The following is a 22,517-nucleotide window of genomic DNA, read 5'->3' as shown; positions in this document are numbered from 1 at the left end:
ACAGCGGCGGGGCTGGGAGGCTGGGGAGCGCGTTCCGAGCTGTCTGTGAAATTCCCATGATCGCAGGCTGAAGGAAGAAGAACTGCGAGAAAGGAGCAGTTGTGTTGGTTTTGCTTCTTGCTGGGTCAGCCTTCCTGGATGGTCGCATTACTCCCTGGTGAACACATTGTCAAGCGAGTACAGGGCAAGAGCCTGGGTTGTTTTTCCCCCTGATTGGTTTCCGTCGGGAGCATCGTGCCGAAATTACCACTTTTCTCCCAGTTTGCTGGTCTGCACAGAGGCAGCGGGAATATGCTCATGAAGGAGTACCGGATCTGCATGCCTCTGACAGTTGAAGAGGTAAGATCTGCTGCTGCTCAGGCTGTTACTTAACAAGGGTTTTCACTTTCAAGGCGAGTTGAGGTTGTATTTGTTTTACTGAATGTTTTTTTTTTCTCCGTGCAATGAACCTAGTCGGAGATGATTGGTTAGAAAGGAATGTTTTTATTGGAAAATAAGGGAATCCTACAGGAACGAAGGTAACTTAAGAGTATTGAAAGCATTGCGTCGTCAAAGTGTGGGTTATAAAGGTTTTCCAAGCAGACTTTTCAGGAGACTCTTACGCATGTTTGCAAGGGAACACTTTGTGCTGAAATCCTCCACCTGATAAAGCGTTTGTCCAAAACCCAGATTCTAAATATATCTTCACCTTTGCTTAAAATACCCTTGTAGATGAGGATGGCCTGAAACTCCAGCACAGGTAGGGTAGGTAGGCAAGAATGGATTAGGCAGACTTTTTTTTTGGTCATTTTATAAAGTGATTGCAGCTCAAACTACTCTCTGTGTCCTGAACCCTTGGCCAGGAACGCTGTGCCTTTATCTGCAAACATCCTGTCTGCTCTTTGAAGCCCAATAGGAATACCCACACGGAACAGAGTTACCGGTGCCTATAAGTAGTGCTCCTCCGTAGGTGCCTGGTGGCACATGCAGAGTTCTCCCAGGTTTAAGGCGCGGAAGGGGACGGGGCCCCGCGGGACCCCACGCGCTCTTGGCCCCCAAGTTTCTGCTCCGCGCTGCCGGGCGGGGCCGCCAGGGGGCGCCTTCCCCGCGGCCGCCAGGGGGCGCGCTTGCTGGGTCCGCCGAGAGGGCGCCCCCTGGCGGCCCGGCGGGGCAGCCCCAGGTTGGACCAACCTGCAGTGACCTGGGCAATCAGTTCATGCTTTTCTGTCTGCTCAGGTGCCTGCGGGCCACGGGGCGCTGAACAGTTTAATTGCCCTTTTTTTTTTGCAATATGCGGAGTCCTCACGAATACGACAGAGCAGTCGTTTCAATGGTCTTTTTGTTGTCTGTGTCTTCAGGTTTGGCAACTTAACAGTGTTCTAAAGCGGAGGGTTTAAACTGCCAAATATTTGCTTCAGGAAATTGCTTCTTCTAGGAGCAGGACCTAAAACCACCACATATTCCTGTCTACCTAGACATCGTTTTTAATTCTAGCATTTTCCCAAACCTGTTATGCAGTATGTTGTGATATTGTGGCATAGGCTGAGGGAGCTGGGTCTCTTTAGCTTGGAGAAGAGGATACTGAGGGGTGACCTCATCAATGTTTACAAATATGTAAAGGGTGAGTGTTGGGATGATGGAGCCAAGGTTTTTTCAGTTATGAACAGTGATAGGACAAGGGGCAATGGATGCAAATTGCAGCATAGAGGTTCCATGTGAATATCAGGAACAACTTCTTTCCTGTGAGAGTGACAGAGCCCTGGGACAGGCTGCCCAGAGAGGTCATGGAGTCTCCTTCTCTGGAGACATTCAGACCTGCCTGGACACATTCCTGTGTGATGTGCTCTGGGTGATCCTGCTCTGGCAGGGGGGTTGGACTAGATGATCTTTCCAGGTCCCTTCCAACCTCTAGGATTCTGTGATTCTGTGACTATTCCTTCAACACATCATTTTGTTTATTGTATTATCCCAAGGTAGACATTTGCCAGTTCCAGTTGTCCTCAGACTTGTTTAATAACCATTTGTTTTGTCATCAGAAGAGAGCAGATCTAATTTATTCTGAAAAATTATCTTTAAACAACATTTCCAGATAAAGAAAAGTTCAAAGATCTCCCAAAACAGGATTAGTTGATGCATGATGAGGCAGAAGACAATGCTGAAAATCTTCTGTTCTCTAGAATGTTAACAGAATTAGTGAAGATACTCCTGTGTCATGTAGTTTCTCCTATGTTGAATCATCCACCAAGAGCTGCAGCTGAGATGCCTTAGTGAGGAACCTAGAACATGTCCGATATTTAGCATGAATTTCATTGTTAATTAGGCAATGAACTAGGGCAAAATTGTGGAACTAGCAGATAGCTTATTTTTGTTACAGGATTAATGTAGTAACAAAGTCCTTCATTGTATCTCTCATAGTGGTTGATCCTAATGGTTGATCTATGGTCTATGAAGGTGTGATAATCTCATTTTTACCCTTGATTGCACATTTTGGCATCTGGGTAGAATAAGGTGATGCATTATGCAGTCAGAGGAGAGCACCATGGGGCAATGCTCACCCTTCCAAAACCAAGAGCAGTTTGGTTCTAGAGGCCCAGACTGCCTCCTTTGAGGCACCAAGTCACTCAGGTTCAGTGGCCGTGGACAGAAATGCCATTTCCAGAGGATACAGTTTCCCACAGGACTAGGAGGTTGGGCCCTGGTCTACAATGGCTTTTGGGTACCCAACTGATGTTGATTTTACTGAGAGTTACACAGTCAGTATTTTTGAGGCTGTCAGTTCCAGCAGATGTGTGGAAAATGCAGTTCTTTCTTACACAGCTGCACAGCTTCCCTTTTTGTGCTGTTTTCCTTACTCAGACTTTACAACTCTGTTTTTTCAGCTGTTTGAAAGTTCTGGCTTTCAGCCTGTGCACTTTATACCTACATTCAAAAGCAGTTTTTTAGCATTTTCTTTTTTAGCACTGACTTGTCAGTTATCCATACATATAATTTTCACAACATAAATGAGAAAGAATACCACCTTTAGGCTGTGGTGGTGTCACCAAGAGCAGAGTCACTTCCCATGTCATTGCTGTGAAAATAATCAGGCACAGGAGGCAGCCAAGCACCTGTACCTCACCTTCAGTAGGCAGTTTTGTGTGTAAAGTGAAAAAATGTGCATTAAAATGTTGCATAATATCCAGTCTGGTAACTAGAAGTCATTGCTTCTGCAAGTAGATGAATATGCACCCAGCAGTAAAGCCATTAATACCACACTGGCTGACTATCAGGAGCTAATAATCTCTAGAGAAGAGAACAAAACTGAGGGATGTCCCCACAACAGCAAATACTACCTCTGGGTTTGGAGAGTTCTTGGCATTGTTGAGGACAGGAGATTCTGCATTGCTGGCTTCCATGAGCTACTGCAGATGGAGTTCTTGAGGCTTGCTGACTTTGATTACCTTATTAAACAAGATATCCAAATACTGAAGGGAGTTTTGTCTATGTATCTGTCAGCTCAGAGGCCAAATGCTTTCCTTCAATTAAACATGTCTTAAGAAATGCTGATTGCTACTTAATTATCTGTTCTGGTGTATATTTTGAGGTAGGCTATGGGAGCCAGAGGTTCATCTTTGTTCCTCTTCCCTAAGCACCAGGAAAGACAGGTTGTTCCAGGAGTGCTTGCTGAGATAATGTGGCACTCCACTGCAGTACTTATTCAAGGCTGAGTTAACTCATTAACCTGATTTTTTTATTGACAGTTATTTAGGACTTTTACATATATATTTTTGCAAGGTGCCTGATCAGCTTTAAAATAATTTGAGAAAGGAAATACCATTTTAACTTGTAAGCAAAAATAATAACAACTGCTGGAATACTTGGGAAATGAGGTCAGGATATAGCTGTTGGTTGATGAAGCCAATACAGTTGCCAATTAGAAGTCATTCTTTAGCTCATTTGTGGTACATTTGGGAGGCATGCATGCAAATTCAGTACTTTAGTTAACACTGAGACCTTATAAGTCGTTTGTTTTCATTAATACATAAAGCAAGAAAAATCTGCTGCAGTAATTGCTTAGAATATGTTACCAGTCTTCATCCCGGCTGCAAATAATAAATGGGCCTGCCTCTTGGTTATTTTTTCCTTTGCATCTTCACATGTTTGTTCATTCTTACAAATAGCTTGTTGCATCATATGAGAGAATATTCTAATAGGCTGCATTGTGTGTTTTAAAATATCATCAGTTAAAAGAACACATTCCTAAGCAAGTGAAAAGAACACTAAGCAAATGAAAAGAGCAGACATTATAAATTATTTTAGAGATTGAGGTCTCATTGCAGATTGTAATTCCACCATTCTTCACAGGAAGGATTACATGGTTTTGTGCTTTTATCCAAAAATATAAACCAAATCTGGTAGATTAGCCTGTTACTGAACTTGTATTTTGGAAGAGGGAAAGGATAGTGAAGTTTATGATTTGAGTGGAAAGTGATTATCCTTTAAGGGAACAGATGGAAATACATTTTTGCTGGATCCTCTTAAAAATGGAGTTGTTATTGCTGTAAAATGCTAATAGAGATGTGAAGGTAGGTTGTATATATTTTAAAGCTGAACATCCAGTAAAATACAGAAATCATCTGTTTTTCTCCTTGGAAACATTTTTATTAGTTCTGAATTGCTTATGTATGGCCAGTACCTGAAGTCCTAATAGATGTGTGGTTTTTCCCTTTGTTTTTATTTCAACCAAGATTATCTCTGCTGAAGTTGATGGAACTGCTCCCATTCTATGATTTAAATAAAAGCTTAGTTTGATCTGTGGGGAGCACTGCCTGCATGAGGTGTGTAGGAGCAGCTGTGTTGTCCTGAATGCAAACAAGCAGAGACCTGCAAAGTATCTGTAAATGGAGATCATGATTTTTCAACAAAAAATCCTTTCAACAGTAAAAAATTCTGGGTGTAGAGGTGTTGTGCTTGCTCCTTTATAAGAATATCCGGTGTTTAGCTCTTGTTTCAAACATTATGAATTCTCCCAGTGTGAATTATTTACATAAAATGATTGTGTAAACATTCATTGATTCTCTGAATCTTGTGTACATTTCTTCTTTAAAAGATTTCAGAGCCTGCTGTTTTGTGTACAAAGGATACTTGTTATAGCACGTTTTATTCAGTCAAATTTCTAGCTCAATGAAAGCATTTGAGAAGGTGTTTCTGTGCCCTGAGAGTCAGCAGGTGTTATGATATTTAGAAATAATTATATGCATGTAGAGCAGAAAAGCCTTTATAAAGTGTAAAATGCATTTTCTCTAAACTATAGTTATCTACTGCAGGACAAACTACATATACTTATCCTGCAGTTAATACAGGTAGATTAAATAGTGGTTGGTTACATGTGCTTGTTTCATTTCCCATCTATAACCACTGAATATATATTCAGGAATATGTAAATATATGGAACATTTGAAAAAGCAGTACATTGGTTGTAAGCAAGAGGACCATGAGCAAACATAAGGTGAAGTCAGCTTTTCAGATTTAGTTTCATTTAATTACTTGTAAATACGATAACTGTTGAACCATGTCATGACTGTGACCCTTGCAGAAGTTTATCTGGCAGTTTGGAGTTGAAGTTGTCCAGCAAAACTGAAGCCTTATTGTGCAATTTTAATTTAAACTATCAACAGCTGTAATGCATCTCTAGTCTAACACTGATTCTTTTACAAGATACTAGAGGGCTGCAAGAAGCAAAGGACATTTTACTCTAGTTAATCATTCTTTCTGGACATGCCTTACGAGAACATCACCAGCCTGACCTTCTCTCGCTGTTAGTACTGTGGAGGCACTGATTTGTCTGAGGAGTATTCAGAGTTAATTATTGATCTAGGAAAGCTCTTTACAGCATTATGAACATCTTTTTACCCTTCAAGAGAAATAATTTTGTAATACTCTCGTTGGCAAACTGATCCAGTGAGGTTTTCTGTAGGCAGTCGTGTCTGCTTACATCATAAGGCCTTTGTTATCTACAAGGTGTCCTTAAATTGACCTTAAAGCTTATAGAAAGGGAAGAATAATTGTAATGATTTAACAGCTAAAATAGGTGAGTGAAAGCACCAGAAGCTAACTTATAGTACTAAATAAGAACAGCTATTTAATTTTCTTTTGATGCACAATGTAGTTGTAAGAGTGAACAAGTGAGAGTGAGAGCTCTGTTTCATCATGCTAAGAAAACTAATACCTTGCTTTAGCTTGACCTTCCATGCTAGTTGTTGTCACCTATAAAAGCAGAGCAATGCAGAGCAGATGCCAAATCTTTCTTGAACTCCACTGCAAATAGAGAACCAAAAATAACCAATATTCTCCTATACTCCTGTTTGCACATTTCAATAGAACTCTGTGAAAGAAACAAGACAACCTTTGTTCTTAAAGTGTCAGTGTAAATAATTTAAAAAATCTTGCAATGGAAAGGATTAGGTATTACCTAAGGAACTCCAGGCTCTGACATACATCTGTCTTCATCTCTCTTGCTTTGTCTTTCTTTGTCAACACTTGTTTTCTCCAGTATCTATAGAGAGCAAGTAATACTACACATTTTATACAAAGGCTTTATTGGCAAAATATTTGGCCCAGTTTTGCATTTCCCATTAAAAGAATGTGCAGCTTGTCAGTGTTTTAGGACATTTTCTAGCTAAAGCTCTCTACAGAGATGCTGTCAAGAACTCCACATGTGTTTGTCTTTGAAGCATAATGTAGGTTGGGAAACAAAAGAACAGGGAGAGAAAGACACAGGATGTCAATACTGGCTTTTAAAACTTAGTGCTTTCTGGTTTGCTGGGGTTTTTGGGAGGGAGGATGAACTTTGAGTTGCTGAGAGTGTGAATTTCTTGTAAGAGTTGATGTGAATACTAAATGATCAGTACTTTTAAACTGAAGCCACTTTTGTTTATGTACCTGATGATGAATGTAGATGCCTGTATTAGCACCTTGAAGTTTAACAAATCTGCTCTGTCAAATGTATTTTCCCTTAGTCCAGCCTGTTTAATTTCCTCATCTAATTGTAAGATCAGAAACAATACAATTATACTGATTTTCCTGTGCTTTTTGCCTGACTGAACATGTTAAATAAAAGTTAGGTAATTTAGAGCCCTTGAAGTGTACAAAGCACTTTAGATTATTGGAAGAGAAAGATTTCTGTAATAACTAGGAAAGGTCAAAAATTATATTCCTGCATAAGTATTCAGTTTAGTCTGATAGGCATTTGCATTGCTAAAAGCTGTTAGAGATCACGTTCTTTTGTGCAAGAGACTGCCTAGTCAGGTAGTGGAAAACCCATAGTATATAACAATGATTCATTCACAGCATTCTTCTTTGTGACTAGTGAGCTGACAAATATGTTCCCCAGGCTGTCCTTAAGGAACTGAGTCAAGTGTGGATGCTAGAATACATGCAGGCTTTCCACCTTGAGAGTCTAAACTAACTCACAAGCAATCATTAAATACTCTAAGGATGGAGATAGATGATACACACATGCAAACCTTTGAAATATAGTCAATATTTGTGGGTGAGGGATAATTCTTTGCCTCCTTGTTCATGGAAAACTTGTCATTTAATTATATATATATAGATATATATTCCCAGAGAACTGTGATTTTCCTTATATTTTATCCTTATCTTCTTAGGTTCATAGAGCATCCAGCACTGTATTTAGTAAGACTTGATACCAAAATAAAGTGAATTTGCTAGGATAACCCTCCAGTGTACACTGAAGAACTTTGTGTAGGCATATCTGGATGTACTGAAGTGAAATTACCAATGTCTGCAAGTGTCTAGAAGAGGAGGAGAAAGGTGCTCCCCAGGATTATTGAGAAGTTTTAAAAAGGAGTGCAGAAAAGGAAATCTAGATTTCAGGATGGGTTAACAGATAGGCTTACAGTCTGTAGGTGAAGGAAACTAGACTTGAACTTGACTTGTGTTTCTATAGCGTGCTTTTAGTCTAGTCTTAAGTCTTGTTTATCACCTTCTCAGTTCCTCATTTCTTCCCAATTTTGGTTATAAGTGATCAGCCAGTTTTGAATCCTCGGATGCATATTAAAATATAATGCAGAGTGCTAAATTTTTACAATGACATTTTAATAGCTTTTCTTCGGGGAAAAAAAAAAAAGTCTGCCTTTCATCTTTTCCCTATTTGTGATCAGCAAATGGTGAAGCAGTTTTGGGTTCTATTAGTTCTCTCTCTCCTGGCACAGTTCTCAGGCTGGTTTTACAGAGCACACTCCTGGCTTTGGCGTGCACTTCACTTGCGTACATACTTAATTTAAAGCACAAGTAGTCACATGTCATGAGTCACATGCACAAATGTTTGTAGACTGGGTTTAACAGAAGGCTTGTTCATATGCTCTCCAGAAAAGTCATGGTCTCTATTTAAAAGTTTTCATGTGTCTGTTCTAAGATTAGTCTTGCCTAAGTGATTTAGGAATACTTAAGCTCTGTGGGAATTGTTTTCTGTGAGCATGATGAGTATGCCTGATTTTCCATTTCATCACACTAAATGCCATCTTAGGTTTAATATGCTGCTCGATTAATTACTATGTTGAATTTTTTTTCCCAGTAAAAATATTGTTACAATGCGTGACAAAATAATTGTGATAATGACTCTCCAGTATAACACACACTGTTGCTCAACTGCTTGATTAACAATCAGTCATTGATGACAGTCAGCAACACAACTAATTGTTGAATATATTTTCAGCCTTTTGCTCTCATTTTATATAAAAGTTACTAAAAAGTAGAAAAATAACCTTTTGTGCTGGCATTGCCATGTGACTTATGGGGTTACCAAAATACTGAAGTCCACTGTGAGCCAAAAATGTCACTTTTGTCACAAAGATAAAGACAGGGGTAGCTCTGTTGATAAGCATGAAGTTTGTACTTCTGGTCATACACAGGTGTTTTTTAAAGTAGTCTCACTTGTTAGGTCCGTTGAATTTACTGGTCCTAGGATGTATAATCTCATCTTCTGAAAGATGCTTGACAAATTTGTCCAGCTATTTATCTGATTTTGTCAGGTTTTCTTTGAAAGTACAAATTAGCTGATCTGTAAGTAATATTTTCATTTAATACATTAATTGTACAGTGACTTGAAATAAGCCAAATGAGACATTAAATGCACACATGATTACAGTCTTAAGTAATCTGTGTGTTTCTTTTATCATGTAGACTTGATATAAAATTTATTAAAATCTTACTTGTGTGGATTAGCTTTTGTTTTGCTTCACTGTGTGAAAGGAAAATAATTCCATGGAATTTGGACCATGGTAAAACAAATGAGCTGTCGCTGATGTCCAAGAGGCCAAGATTTCACCAAAAATGTATGACAAAGCACAGCATAGTTTTAGAATAGAAATGTTGGGAATTTAAATGCCATTTTAGTTGCATGGTGCAAATCTGAAATAATTCCATTGACCTCAGTAGATGCATTCCAGATTTCTCTCAGTCTCACCAAAAGTAGGCTCTAACCAATGGCTGTAAACCAAAAATAAATTTCTCAAATCTGTTGTTCCTAACAAGAAAGAAACCAAGCTGATGTTGCTGAATCTGTAGCATTCTTGCCTAACCTGAAAGACATTTTCACACAGCTAGATTAAGGCCCCAGTTTTGTGTCAAACCTATGATAATGTCTTGAATCCTGCACAGAAACAAATGCTTGCTGTCTTCACACCTCAAAACTCAGCAGTAACCTCTTCACTCTCAATTTTCAGTCCTAGCTTTGTAGAAACTCTGATTCTCTTTTCTTTCTCCCATTTTTGAGTCCCTGGTCATACTCCCAAATAAGGAAGCCCAGCCAACTACAGCAAGCCTCTGGCCAGCTGGCAAAAATCTGCTTTTCAGAACAACAGTCTAGCAGAGAAGAAGGAACTCTACAGCAGACTGAAACAATTGATGATTCAGCTCCCCTCTGAGTACTAAGCTGAGGCCTGAATCTCGGTATTCCCTTCGTTACCATGGTTCTTTGCACCCAGACTGAAGCTAAAGGGAGCACTGAGTGCCAAAATCTCTCAAATGTTTTAGAGGGTTGCTAAGTTTATTTGCATTAACAAACTGTTTGTTACTCAGTAAAGTCCAAGATTTTGTTTGTTTTGCCTTCTTTTTTGCCTTTTTTTTTTTTTTCCCAACACAGATGATTCAGTATAAAAATATATTTCCATATATCAAGGAGACTCTGTTATACATTTGGGATAGATTCTCCCCCCATTAACTTTAATGGAAGCAGAATAAAGCCTGCTATGGGGTGGGTTTGTTAATTTGTTTTCCACTGGTTTGCCAGAGCTTATTCACTCCACTATCTCAGCTTTTTTTCATGTCTGAACATCGACTCACTCAGAGTCAAGTGATGCTGAACTTCTAAATCTATTTTAAGTGGGTTTGAGATGAGGCAAACAACATTTTATTGGAAATGTTATGTCATAGTAACAAATGCCTATGGATTAGTTAGTTTATTTCCAGGACCTCACGGGCTATACATTGCTATTTATAATTTAACTTTCTCAAGCAGCCACGACTGTGTTTATGTTACCATGGTGTTCCTTGCCATACTTGAGGGTGGATAGTAAATGCTCTAATTGAAAATAGATACTCCCACTGAAATAAGTCTAACAGGTGGTTATGTTTTTATTTAATCATGCTGCAAGCATAATACAAGTTAAATGTGGATGTCTCTGGCACTGCCTTTTCCCTAAGACATTTTCAAACATGCCAATTTGTCTTCAGTGGACAGAACTGGAGTAAACAATGTGAGTGATTTGTCTTGTGACAGTCCAAGGTATGTCACTGACAATCAGTAAGTGTCCTCCCCTTCAGACTTCAGGAAGAAGGAAGAAAAAAAAACACTGTGATGCAGGGCAGGAGGTCTGTACCTCATCTTTCTTCTAGATACCATAGTCTACATAAAGCTTTTATTCCTTAGGAGCATTTCAGGAACAGTGATTGTTATTTCCCTTGATTTCCTTATGTTTGCCCTCTTCATCTGATCTCTGAATTTCCTTCAGTCATCTACTGTAAAGAACTGAACATCTCTTTGGAGCTCTGCCCAATCTTAATATTATGTGGCTTAGTTTGACTGTAGCTCACACCCTACTTCCTGGGGTTGACAACACACATCCTACTGGCAAAACTACTCAAGCCATCCCCCTCTCACAACCATAAGAATAGTTCTTAATTACATTTTGTCAACTCCCATAAAATTAGTTCAATGCTATAGATAAATGATATATAAAATACATAAATCATATTATACATAAATAATTTTTATAGGAATACCTTTTTTTTTTCCATTCTTTAGAGTAAAAGGACAAAAACATGGATATTATCCTTAATTCTCCTTCATTTTTGCAGGGAGAGGGGACTGTAGATTTTTCTCTCAGAAATACTCTAAAATGTGAAAATTAAATAATTCAACATAGCAATGTTGTTTCACACTCTCTTTTTACTGCAAAGTCACATCCCCAGGAGTATTAAGTAACCAGGTATGAACACTTCAGTAAGAATAGGATGGTTATTGTCAAAGGCATTTGCAAAATACAATTAAGTAGAACCATATGAAAGAGTTTTAATTGGTGTCATTGTATGAGAGTCTTGCATGAGTTCTGCACAGCAGTCTCTTGTTCAGGATTTTTTAAACTCTTTTAGAAGCAGCTGTCAGACTTCCACCCTTACCCAAAGGCTCCTTGGGTCCTGCAAATTTTCACAGAGCTGTAGCATAGAAAATGAGTTCTCATCAGCAGGAGATGTGTGCATACATAGATTTTCTCTTGAACCCAGTTCAAAGTTCTTCCTCAGCTTTCCTTCTTCTTTTTGCCCAATGAATAAAGCAAAAACAAAAAAAATAGTGGTTTATAAGACAGTATGATTTGTCATATATTGATTTTTAAGCTGGTTTACATTAGGTTGAAATATTAATGTTATTTAAAGGAGTACCACTTCCCATGTACACAAGATTCAGAGAGTCAGAGTTTGTGTCTTAAAGCTTTGCCAGGAGGTCCTTGAGGCCTTTTACAAGCTTCTAGCAATTGCATTCTTTTCCACAGGTTCTTATACTTAATATCTTTGTTTGTTGGCCTTTTCCACATGTGACAATTTCAGAAGTTAGACTTGCAAATGAAGTGAGCTACTTTAGCTTCCTAAGCTTACCTTATAGGTAGCAGTTGATTGATTTTATTGTTACAGAAAAGCTTAGGACATTCCCTAGGGCCACTAACAAACTTCCATGTAACAGTAAGTATGCAGTAAAGCATTAGTCTTTGAAGTATTCATGCATATTTATGGTAAGGAAAGAAGAAGAAAACTCAACATTGTAGCTAGTCCAAACCTTTGACAATAACACTGAGTTAAGAAAAAAAAGCATTGAGTTTGCAAGACATTTTTGGTCAAAAGAAATAAAAACTTGAGTACTGAATGTGATTAATGTATATTAGTAGCTCATGTCTTTCAAGAACTGAGTCATAGATCCATGTACCCAAGTGAAGTTCACTACCAAGCTTGGGTATTTAGCTGTCTGGCTGAGTTACCCCTGTTCACTTGGCCCCTTTGCCTGGTCTCTTTGTAGATGTAGGACCTCTGCTTTCTTTTGGTGCTGGTACAGAGCCCTCAATCTTATATGTCTTCATCAGCAGAAGCAATACCAGTAGCTGCATGATATTGACAAACTAGTAAACGGGGGACTGTTGGGTTATTCTGTCTGTAGAAGACCATGGGGAAGCCTGCATTTTCATCCCTGAATTCTTCCATCTGTCATACACTGTGGTGACCCCATGGTGACTTTGGGCTGGCAATCTGAAGTGGGTGTTCCAGGTGTTCATTGCCTCTACAGTCAGGGAGATAAAGTTACTCAGCTCCTCATCTCATCAAGAATTGCTCTCTATGCTTGCAGGCTGTAAGTGATCACTAATTTTGTATCCTCTCTGCTCTGTGTTCTCCTTTTTTCACTTGGTACTCTATAATATGCCTCCCACTCCCTCTTTTAAATCCTTTTTGTAGGAGGTTAATTACAAAAATGTAGCTTTCCACCCTTGTTGGGTTCAAGTTATCGTTTGTTCTTTTTATATATTGTTCATTGGGGAATTTTGTAATAAATTGTGGATGAGTGTGCTACCATTGTTAATGAGTATCTAGAACAATTTAAGACCCAGTACAAATTCCTCTGGGACTTCACTGGTGTCCTCTCTCCAGTGATAAAAATCACTTGTCTATTTATTTTAATTTTTTATTGTCTCTTTTAAACTATTATTTATCCATGTAAGGACATTTCTTCTTATCTCATAGCAAATTGCTTTCTTTTAGAACATCTGGTGAGTCACCTTAACAAAGTGGGCTTTTGATACTGAATTAGCCCATATCAGCTTGGTCTCCCTTGTATGCAGACCTGCTGACCCCTTGAGAGGCAGATGAAAACATTACTTCTCTTCACTAAAGCCATGTTAACTTTTTCATCTATATTTATGCATCCAACACAGTTGTTGTTTGGGGTTTTTTTTGCTTGAGTAATAGGAATCACCCTCATACTCTCAGTTTTCTGCTCAATACATTGAATTGATGATAGCAAATGAAAAGCAAGTTAGTATAACTTCTCTCCTACTTGGTGAAAGTACAGAATTTTAATTTAATACTAATAAAATATTTTTAATTAATTGTAACTGCAAAGATACAGAATCCCAATTAGAGTACCAGTTAATTATATATGGGTTTAGCATGACTACCTGCTTTAACTGCATTTAAACACAAAACTTAGAGGGTAGAGGGTTTCTCATTACTTTATTTTTAATACTTGTTCATTGAAATCAGTGACTATTTCAGGACTTCTTAAAGACAAACAGGGAGGTAGCAATAATGATAACAATTAAGATTTCAGGGGGGTTATTAGTATTTTTGGCAAGAGATATTTGTTAGTGGTGTGCAACAGTATTTCCATATTATATTATTAGTTGTTTTGCCAAGTGCTGGTTGGCAGTATGTCATGTTCCTTAGTTCCCATTTGGAGCTAAATACAATTCTGGTAGTTTTATCTCTGACAGGAATTAACATTTGCTTTATTTAAGACACTAGCTCTTGTAGAATGCATATCATTTAAACTAACAGGATACTGGGTTATGAAGCATGATTCTTTTGTTTGTCTAGGCTCTGTCATTGCCAGTAGCAAACATAATTCTGCTGTCGTTTCATCACCACCGTCCCAGTTCATGCCCAGTGCACACAGAATTGGCAGTCTTGAAAACAGAGATAAATTTCCATGTCCATGTTTAACTTTGATTTGTTCTTACACCTCTACTATAACCTCCTCCCACTGACTGTAAATCAGTAAGTGAAAAGCACATCATGTACACTATCTGCAGCCAAACATTTGATATGGTTGTAATTAATTGACAGCATTCCTATAATATGCTGATAAGCAAGATTAGTGACCTTCTCAGGTCCACTTTTACTCACAGTAAAGTCAGTGGGAGTTTTCCTTCTGTTGCATTAAGAATGCAAAAATATGATCTTAAGAGAGGATTCATTTAATGAAGAGCTGGGTATGAAATACAAACAAATTCTGTGCTGAGCTGCACTCTCTAGGACTCCATTTGCTTTAAGTAAAGTGGAAGAAAATCTAGTAGTTTACCCATCAGTGGGAAATGAGGGTATGTCTGTAGGCCTGTGAATTTTGAATTAAAGGTTTACCTCAATTGTGGTGTCTTCGGATTGTAGTAATGATGATGATCTCTAGAGGTCCCTTCCAACTCTGACAATTCTGTGATTCTGTAATACATGAAATGAGTTTACAATATAATCAATGAACCAATCTAATACCACCTAGTTAAAAATTATGGTTAGGATGTGTTTTTTGTGATAAGAATATGCTAACTTGAAAATAAATGTTCTAAGGTAACATCTAACATTAAAAAGGAAGTAGTGTTTCTGTGGACTCTCATTTAGTGCCATGTCAAAATCTTGTGGCCTTGGAAAGCCAAATACTCCACTGCAAAACCTTCACAGCTGTGTTTCCATCATTCATACTGACATAGGAGGTGTCTTGGTTGGGTATAATGGACAGAAGGAAACAGGATCAGGAAGAAAGAAAAGCTCCAGATCAAGTGCTGATAGCAGCATGACAGCTGACCAGCATTTGAACAGAGCATGAGGTTTGCATGAGGAAGGTGTAATTCTGGGTGACACTGCTCATATTTTGTTCATGGCATGCTGATGAGCTCCCTGTTATTCTTTGTATAACACAGAGCCAGAAAAAAATCACACCTGGTTTCATGATTCAAGCAAGTGCTCTTTGTCTGACTCTCCCACAAAGTACCACAAGATGTTTTTGCATCTGACATTCCCAGTTACCTGTTCTTTAACTCTGCTCTATTAAATTATGTTAGAAGATTTGAACGGTTTCCTAGGGACTTTTACTGAAATGGTGGAATAGGTGATTTGATAAATGATACGTAATATGAACAAATTGGCACAAGATGAAGCAAATTTTTGTCTGGTCAGTAGTTTTCTAGGAGAGAGAAGCCTGGCTTTGTAAGCACTAATACATTTTTCTTTTCTGGCACTTGTTACTTTACTGCCTCATCTTCTTTAGTAAGTGAATTAATAGGAAAAAAAATTGTCAGGTGGATCTCTGTTCTAGAACTTAGGCTATTTCCTTGTCTTCTGTTGATACAGAATCTTAAAACCTGTCCTCTTCAGAATAAAGCCTGTTTTCCTCCTGAGAAAATTAAAGCATCCCCTGACCAGAAAGGAGTTCTGCAGGACTTCTAGCAGGCTCAGTTATGCTCCACATGCAAACAGGAATGACATCAATAGATATTGGGATCTTGTTTTGCTGATCATGCTCTCTTGTGGCTCTAGTCCTGAAACCAATGGCCCAGGGAAGCCTTCATTGTCAGTATTTGGGAAAATATGGAAATACAATAATCTTCTTAATCGTGGCTTCTAGGTGCTGTTGTATGTAGCCTGAGGAAGAATCTCAAGCATCGAAACAAAACATGCAAATCACGTCTGCCTGAGTGACAGAGTGAGGGTGTCCCTGCATTTAAGTAGGGCATTACTCAAAATAGTACTATTCCAGCTTTCCATGGGAAAGTACTTTCTGTTCAGTGAGATGTTTTCTTTCTCTACCTAGTCATCAAAAACACTATCAATCCCATTTCCAGTGAGGCACACTTCTGTGGAATGTGACGTTTGTTATTTCCCTTACCTGATAAGAGCTGGATACCTAGATTTGTACAGAATGTAACACATACTTCTTTTTTTTTTCTTTTTTTTTCTTTTTTTTTTTACAAAATTTTTATTTCTTGAAAGAGAGCTTATTCAGGAGAACTTAGTCCTAAAAATTAATTTTCTGAGTAGATGCAGGAAAGGTAAATTCACTCTTTCTGTTGTTTTCAAGCACCTTAATGCAGGGAAGAAGATAGGTGAGAGTCTGTCAGAGTAATGAAATAGCATAGAATATATGGTTGAAAATAATTAAAAGGTAACCTCCCACTAGTGTTTCTGTGTCTGTTGAAAAAAGAACTTTATTATCTCACAGAACTCTTAGATGAAAATTCAGAATTTATATATTACATAAATTTTACAACTATGCTACCAACTTATTAAATGCTTTTGGTGGGATTAACAATTTAAAATTGAAAGCTATGCATACTACAAAAATGTTATTCAACCAGCTACACTCCTGGATCTTCAGGTTTGACCTTCTTTTCTCTGCATGCATGGAATTTGTACAGGTATCAAGAATTTCATACTAAGATCTAGAACTGTCAAACAAGATCCAGGGAACAGAGGTGAGAAAACTTTCCTCCCTCTTTATTCAAAAGTTTAATTGCATCACAGATATATCATTGCATATTTTGATATAAAAAAAAATCTTTAAAATGTTATAAACACAGGAACTAATGGGTAATTTTTTGTATTACTTTACATGGCTTCAGCTAGTTCTGTAAAATAAAATGTTTTTATTCTTAACATTTATTTTTTTGCATTTTCTGTGAGCTTAAACGTTTCGGATGACCCACCAGTTCAGGTGGAAGTACTAAAGGAGATGTATTCATTGCAAGCATTAGTGTGTATGTCCTTCTGAACATCAAATTAGTGCTTTGAGTCATGGAGGTTAAGATGTATTTTAGGTGCTGCTTTAATGAGGAGAGTTGCTAACAGCTTTTGATACCTTGTATCGAATTTAAGTAGTATGCCTATCTGATAGACCATTATAGTGGTGCCCGCTACTGCTTCCCTAATTATGGGCCTGTCAGCATTTCCATTACAAACCCCTATATTACAGCTGAAAATATCACTCCAGGATGAAGTTTTGTACAAAGGCTTTCAGCCTCTAACGAAGCACCTTTCTGAATTAATGTTGCTGGTTTTCCAATTTAAAAAATGAAGTTTTGCTGTTGTCTGCTCTAGTCTGCATTAGTGTTTTGTTTTCAGGAAGAAAAAAACCTCACAAGATCAAAATACTGATGTTTGTTTCCTGTAGCATGAATATCACCCATCGAAAAGATAAGAACTGAAAGCTGAATGCTTTTATTTAACCACAAAAAGGAAAGGAAAAAAAAAAAAAGGCAGCACAAGCAGGAAAAAGTACATCTGCAGGCTACCACTCTGAGTTCATAGCCGCTCCATTTGCAACCTTCAACAAAGATTTCAGTAGCCTATATCCCTTTTCATAAATTCCAAAACAGCAATGACATTATAATTTTGATTTTTATCAACATAGATTGGTTTAAAAATCTTTATTTAAGGATTCAAGAACAAGTATTGAGGATTAGGAGGTGCCATAATTAACATTGCCCATATAGATTTGGTTTGCCTGTGTTTTGAACATGTTTTCAATGACACTGGTTCCTGGAAAGGTTGAGTGGTGCTCAACTGAACCCCACTTTTTCATGTTATAATTTTTTGTCTTCTTTTCCTGTTAATTATTACCCATCTTTGCAGTTGGAACCACTGTCTATCATGGTTTTGAGTGATGCTTATTTCTAAAGTGTCTGAATGTTTTATTAAACATTAATCAATTTATTTTCACTACACTTTTCTAAAATAAACAGATTTTCTATTTTATAGATGATGACTGTCTGTATTGAGACGAGACAGTTGAGAATATTCCCTTCTTTTGAATATTTAACACTTGGAACCTGATTTTTCTGAGTAGAATTATCTAGCCCATGTAAAACAGCTCTCATTAATTTCAGCCACTTTAGCTATCTGGTAAATATTCAGCATTCCTTTGAATAAGATCTCTGGTGTCAGTGGAGTACCTAGATGATGAGAAACCAGGAGACAGCAATTGCTTGGGAAAAGTTTGCCATGTGTTACCTAGCTTTCTTAATTTCTGTAATTCCTCATCCTTATGCATCCCAGCTGGGTGCTGTTGTGCTGGTGATGCCCAGAGGATACGCACTGATGTGGATTCTTCCATTCATGTGAGCTTGGGCTGGCAGTTTTCTTTTCCCAGGATGTTTTTCAGCTCTTCAGAAAAAGGAGCAGAAGCTCTATGTAAAATCTGCAGTTGTATGAAACTACCTTGAATAGATAAGTATTTATGCAAAGAATACATGTCTGTTGAATTTCAAGTCCCTCTTCTACCCCAGCCTGCACATGAGATCCTTCCACAGGAAAAAAATGACAGCATTTATTTCCAAAACAATTAATATTTTTTGTTTAATAGTTACTATTAATCTTATCAGCAACTGAAACATTCCTGAGCCATTTTTACTGCAGCTTCCTGAGCCTAAAGTAGACACAGTAAAACATCTATGCAACTAAAATTTAGCAGAAGAATCACTTCTAATGGAAGTTGTAAGCAAGCTTAATGATAGGTGTTCTGTTACTTTCTCTGCTTATACTTAGATATCTATCTCTTAAGTGTGTCTCATTTTCATATTACTGTTACTGATGGCATACATTTTAAATACAACTGTATTAATAAAAGAATACTGCAATTTATTTACACAATATACTGCCTATGACAATATTAAAATAAATAGTTGATGGTAACATGAATTTGTGTTTTACTTAACTGTTTCCAAAACAATTAATATTTTTTGTTTAATACTATTAATCTTATCAGCAATGGCCTGCTGCAGTATCAACATCATTGCTAGCAATATAAACAGTACAGCTAGTAAATACACACCACATTCACAAAACTGCCTTCATGGCAGTATTTTATTAAGTGAAACTGCCAGCTGCTCATGGTATTTTAGGCCAGATTGATCAAGACAGGGGCTGTCTTCAAGTCAAAAACAGATCAGTCAGAGATGACAATGGTTATTTGGCTTCAGTTATAAGCTCCTTTATCTTTGGTTCCAAAATCAAGAATGAAACAAAAGTCAAAGTGGGCAAAAGTTAAGAAGGAGTTAAGAGCACAGATACACTTCTGAGTGCAACATTGCATTCAGTTATCTACACCTTGATTATCTGCAACTGTTTGTGGGGTGTTGGAAGCAATCTAGCCATGACAGCACAGCACAATTCAGCCAAAGAAACTGAACAACCCTGAGCTTGCACTGCAGAAAGTGTCTGTATTATTTTTGTATTATGTTCATGTTGTTGCATAGATGAATTTTTTGCTAGCCCTTAAATCTCATCTTCTCTTAGCATCCTCTTTATATAACTTTCTAAAAACTCTAAACTTTCATTTCAAGAAAATTTAAGGTTGTTCCACTTCTTTGAGCTTCCAGCTTAGTAGCTTTTCATACTGATCTTTAAGCTGATGGTGTTCTCTGAGAGGCTGTCTAAGACTTATCTCTTTTGTGTTTTAGTGTGTTTCTGAAAGCATAAATACAACATGTTTGTTCATGGTTTTTTGTTCTTACAGGGGAAATTGCAATTGTAGGCATTTCCATGAGGTTGCTGTGACATCTGGAAAACTATTTTGAGGCCAATATCCAACGGTAACCAAAGAACTCATTTAATGTCACTTTTTCTTTCTGATGTCACTGGGAGGAGAAAAGTTAGGTGGCTTTAATGAAACATTTGGTCTACAGAAGAATGGAAAGGCAGGTGTGTCTGTCTGCAAGCTTCCCTTGGGGATTGCTTGCACTTCTAGACTTGAGAACATGCATCTTGTGCTCTGTTGTTGCCCTGCATGTGTGGCTCACAAAGATGAAATAGTGAGGCTGCAGGGACACCTTCCAGTTGGTCACGTGGCAAATGTGCTCTAATGTGGGAAACTGCTTCACATCACACTGGCCTCACAAACACCTCAGCTGCAAAGATAAAAGCATCCATTTTGTAAAGGCTGATAGTTTTGTCATATAAATCTCACCAATAGATACAAAGGGAAAGAAAATAATCTAAAAATGGAATGGCAAAGAATAGTCTAGTATTTCAGCCCTGCATGATTACTTTTAATAGTAAGTGCTAGTTTTATCTTCCTGCTGTAATGAAATACTGAGTTATCCTTTCATTTCCACAGGTCAAAAAAAATTAGGAAACTTGATCCTTCATAGGCAGTTATTCATATGAATGAGTCTTTAGTTGTTCTGGCTGTCTTTGTGACAGGGAAGTAATTTATGGAATAGCTGAGGTTGTCAAGGCTTTGTGGCACAGTAAAGGACTAGAATAATACTTCTAAGTAGCAAATCTCAAATTCAAATCTTCTGCCTATAGAAGAGTACAATGTGTCTCTACATGTCTGTAGCATGTGTTACAGCTGATAGGAAAACATAAGGTCTTTCTGAGAAAACAGCCTTACCAAATCAGGGTAGCATGAGCAAGCTCAGTTGTCTGATTTGTCTGAGCTGTGGCACAGAAAATGAACTGACCTTCAGGGTCAGTTGAGCCAATATAGCCAGGTAGTCTAGGAGAAACTAACAGAGAAAATTCCAGGGCTGAAACTCTGAGTTCATTTGCTCTCTTCCACACATTGTGACTCAGGTGCTATAATACAAATCTTCCATTTGTTCTCAGTAATGCAGAGTGAGGTGATGGGAATCCTCTGAGTTGTAAAGGAAGAGCTGCTGACCCTTCACTAAATTAAATTGAATTAAACATAGTTTGCCCTTTTGGAAAGCTTGTTTGGTTGTCAGATCTAAGCTTTTGTATTCTATGTTGATGATTGTTATATGTGTGTTAGAAATTAATGGAACAATAAGAAAATAACGCAATAATCAATCATGCTTCCCAGAGTCTGTAGTTTTCATATTGCTAAGTGCCATGAGAACATGAAAACACTCTTGTCATACAGCAACCTTGAGTACAGTCTTGCATCTTTCCTTTCCCTAAATGAATTTTCTTTTGCAATACTACGTCCTTTTCTGGGCTTAGGCCTCACTTTAAAAATCTTAAATATTTTACAAAAGCATTTACTGATTTTGCAGTTTAAAGAAACAAGTTGCAAATAAAAAGTTGGTTTTGATTTTTTTCCCTCTTTTTGCCATTAAATATTATAGTTGAGACCACTGCATTGTATGTTCTATTTTATTATAATACCTGGGGTACTTTTTTTTATAAAGTAACTTATGTATCTTAGCTGTTTACCTGGTGTGAGTTGTTGGGACATCCAGTTTATATGAGGTAGCTTTGAGCCATTCAGAATCTTAAGTGAGTGGGCACATGACAAGGTTAGTATAGTCAATCTGAGTGTCCCCTTTCAGTATGGAAACATATAACTGCCTGGACACATGCATGCATCCCACTGGAAATGCCAAGTTTCTTCCCACATACTGCCCTCCTTGTCAACATTTCTGCTCACAGCCAGACAACCATTTGGCTCCGACAGAAGTAACACTGCAAGCTTCCCACAGAGCCAAACTGGTAGCTGGCTCTCAGTGACAGTTGTGACCAGTTAAGACAGCAAATTTCTCATTAACAACTTTTCAATCAACAAGTAGACTTTTATGCATTAATTTATTTGTTTTTAACTAACTGTGTGCAGCCTGGATTGAAGAAATTATTCAAGCAGTACTGTTTAGCCTGGTGGTCTGCAGTGGTAGGGACTGGCTTTGATGATCCAAGATTGGGAAGCAGGTGTATCAGATCCTGATGTTGAAGGAAGGTGCAGCTGAAGGATACGCTGACTCTGCTGTGACACTGTATGTCTAGTGTGACTGAGGTGCCTGAGAGCAGTTCAGCCCTGGCAGCAAGGAATTCAGAGTGCTCTGCCAGCCCAGATGCTTATCTGCTTCTCTGGAGAATTGTGCAGTCTACACTTAGCACAAGGCAAAACAACAACAAAAGAGAGAAATACAGAATTTAGGCTTCAAAGTCAGATAATTAACCATTAACACTTCTTGTATGCAATCGTTCTATGCAGTGAATGTGACAGAGGTAGCAATGGGGTATTACAAAGACTGATGGGTGGCTGGAAGGTGACTGTGAATCCTGCTGTAGCCCTTTGCCATGAGCTCCCATGAAACCTATTCTTTGAACTACCTAGCTAAAATATTCCTAGACAAGATCCAGAAACCAGGCCCTGTTTAAAATACCACATTCTAGAGTTTTCCCGGTTTGGGGAACACCTAGTAGGTAGTGTGACATCCCCTTCCTCCACACCCCAAAGGTTTTTGAACATGGAAGAGAGCTTTACA

General features: G+C 38.0%; 1 protein-coding gene across 1 annotated transcript in view; it reads left to right on the top strand.

The window, feature by feature from the left end:
• The first annotated feature begins 291 nt into the window (after positions 1–291).
• The window catches only part of PITPNC1 (phosphatidylinositol transfer protein, cytoplasmic 1), a 77,970-nt gene continuing 55,744 nt past the window's right edge, over positions 292–22,517 (top strand). The window contains exon 1 of the mRNA XM_010002789.1: positions 292–339. Within this exon, the coding sequence (XP_010001091.1) occupies positions 292–339 (48 nt within the window). The remainder of the gene's footprint in view (positions 340–22,517) is intronic.

The sequence above is a fragment of the Chaetura pelagica genome, unplaced genomic scaffold (assembly GCF_000747805.2).
Source record: "Chaetura pelagica isolate M959 unplaced genomic scaffold, ChaPel_1.0 scaffold47, whole genome shotgun sequence".
In the NCBI taxonomy this organism is placed as follows: domain Eukaryota; kingdom Metazoa; phylum Chordata; class Aves; order Apodiformes; family Apodidae; genus Chaetura; species Chaetura pelagica.
Note: the sequence above shows the minus strand (reverse complement) of the source record. Positions and strands in the feature narration are given on the sequence as shown.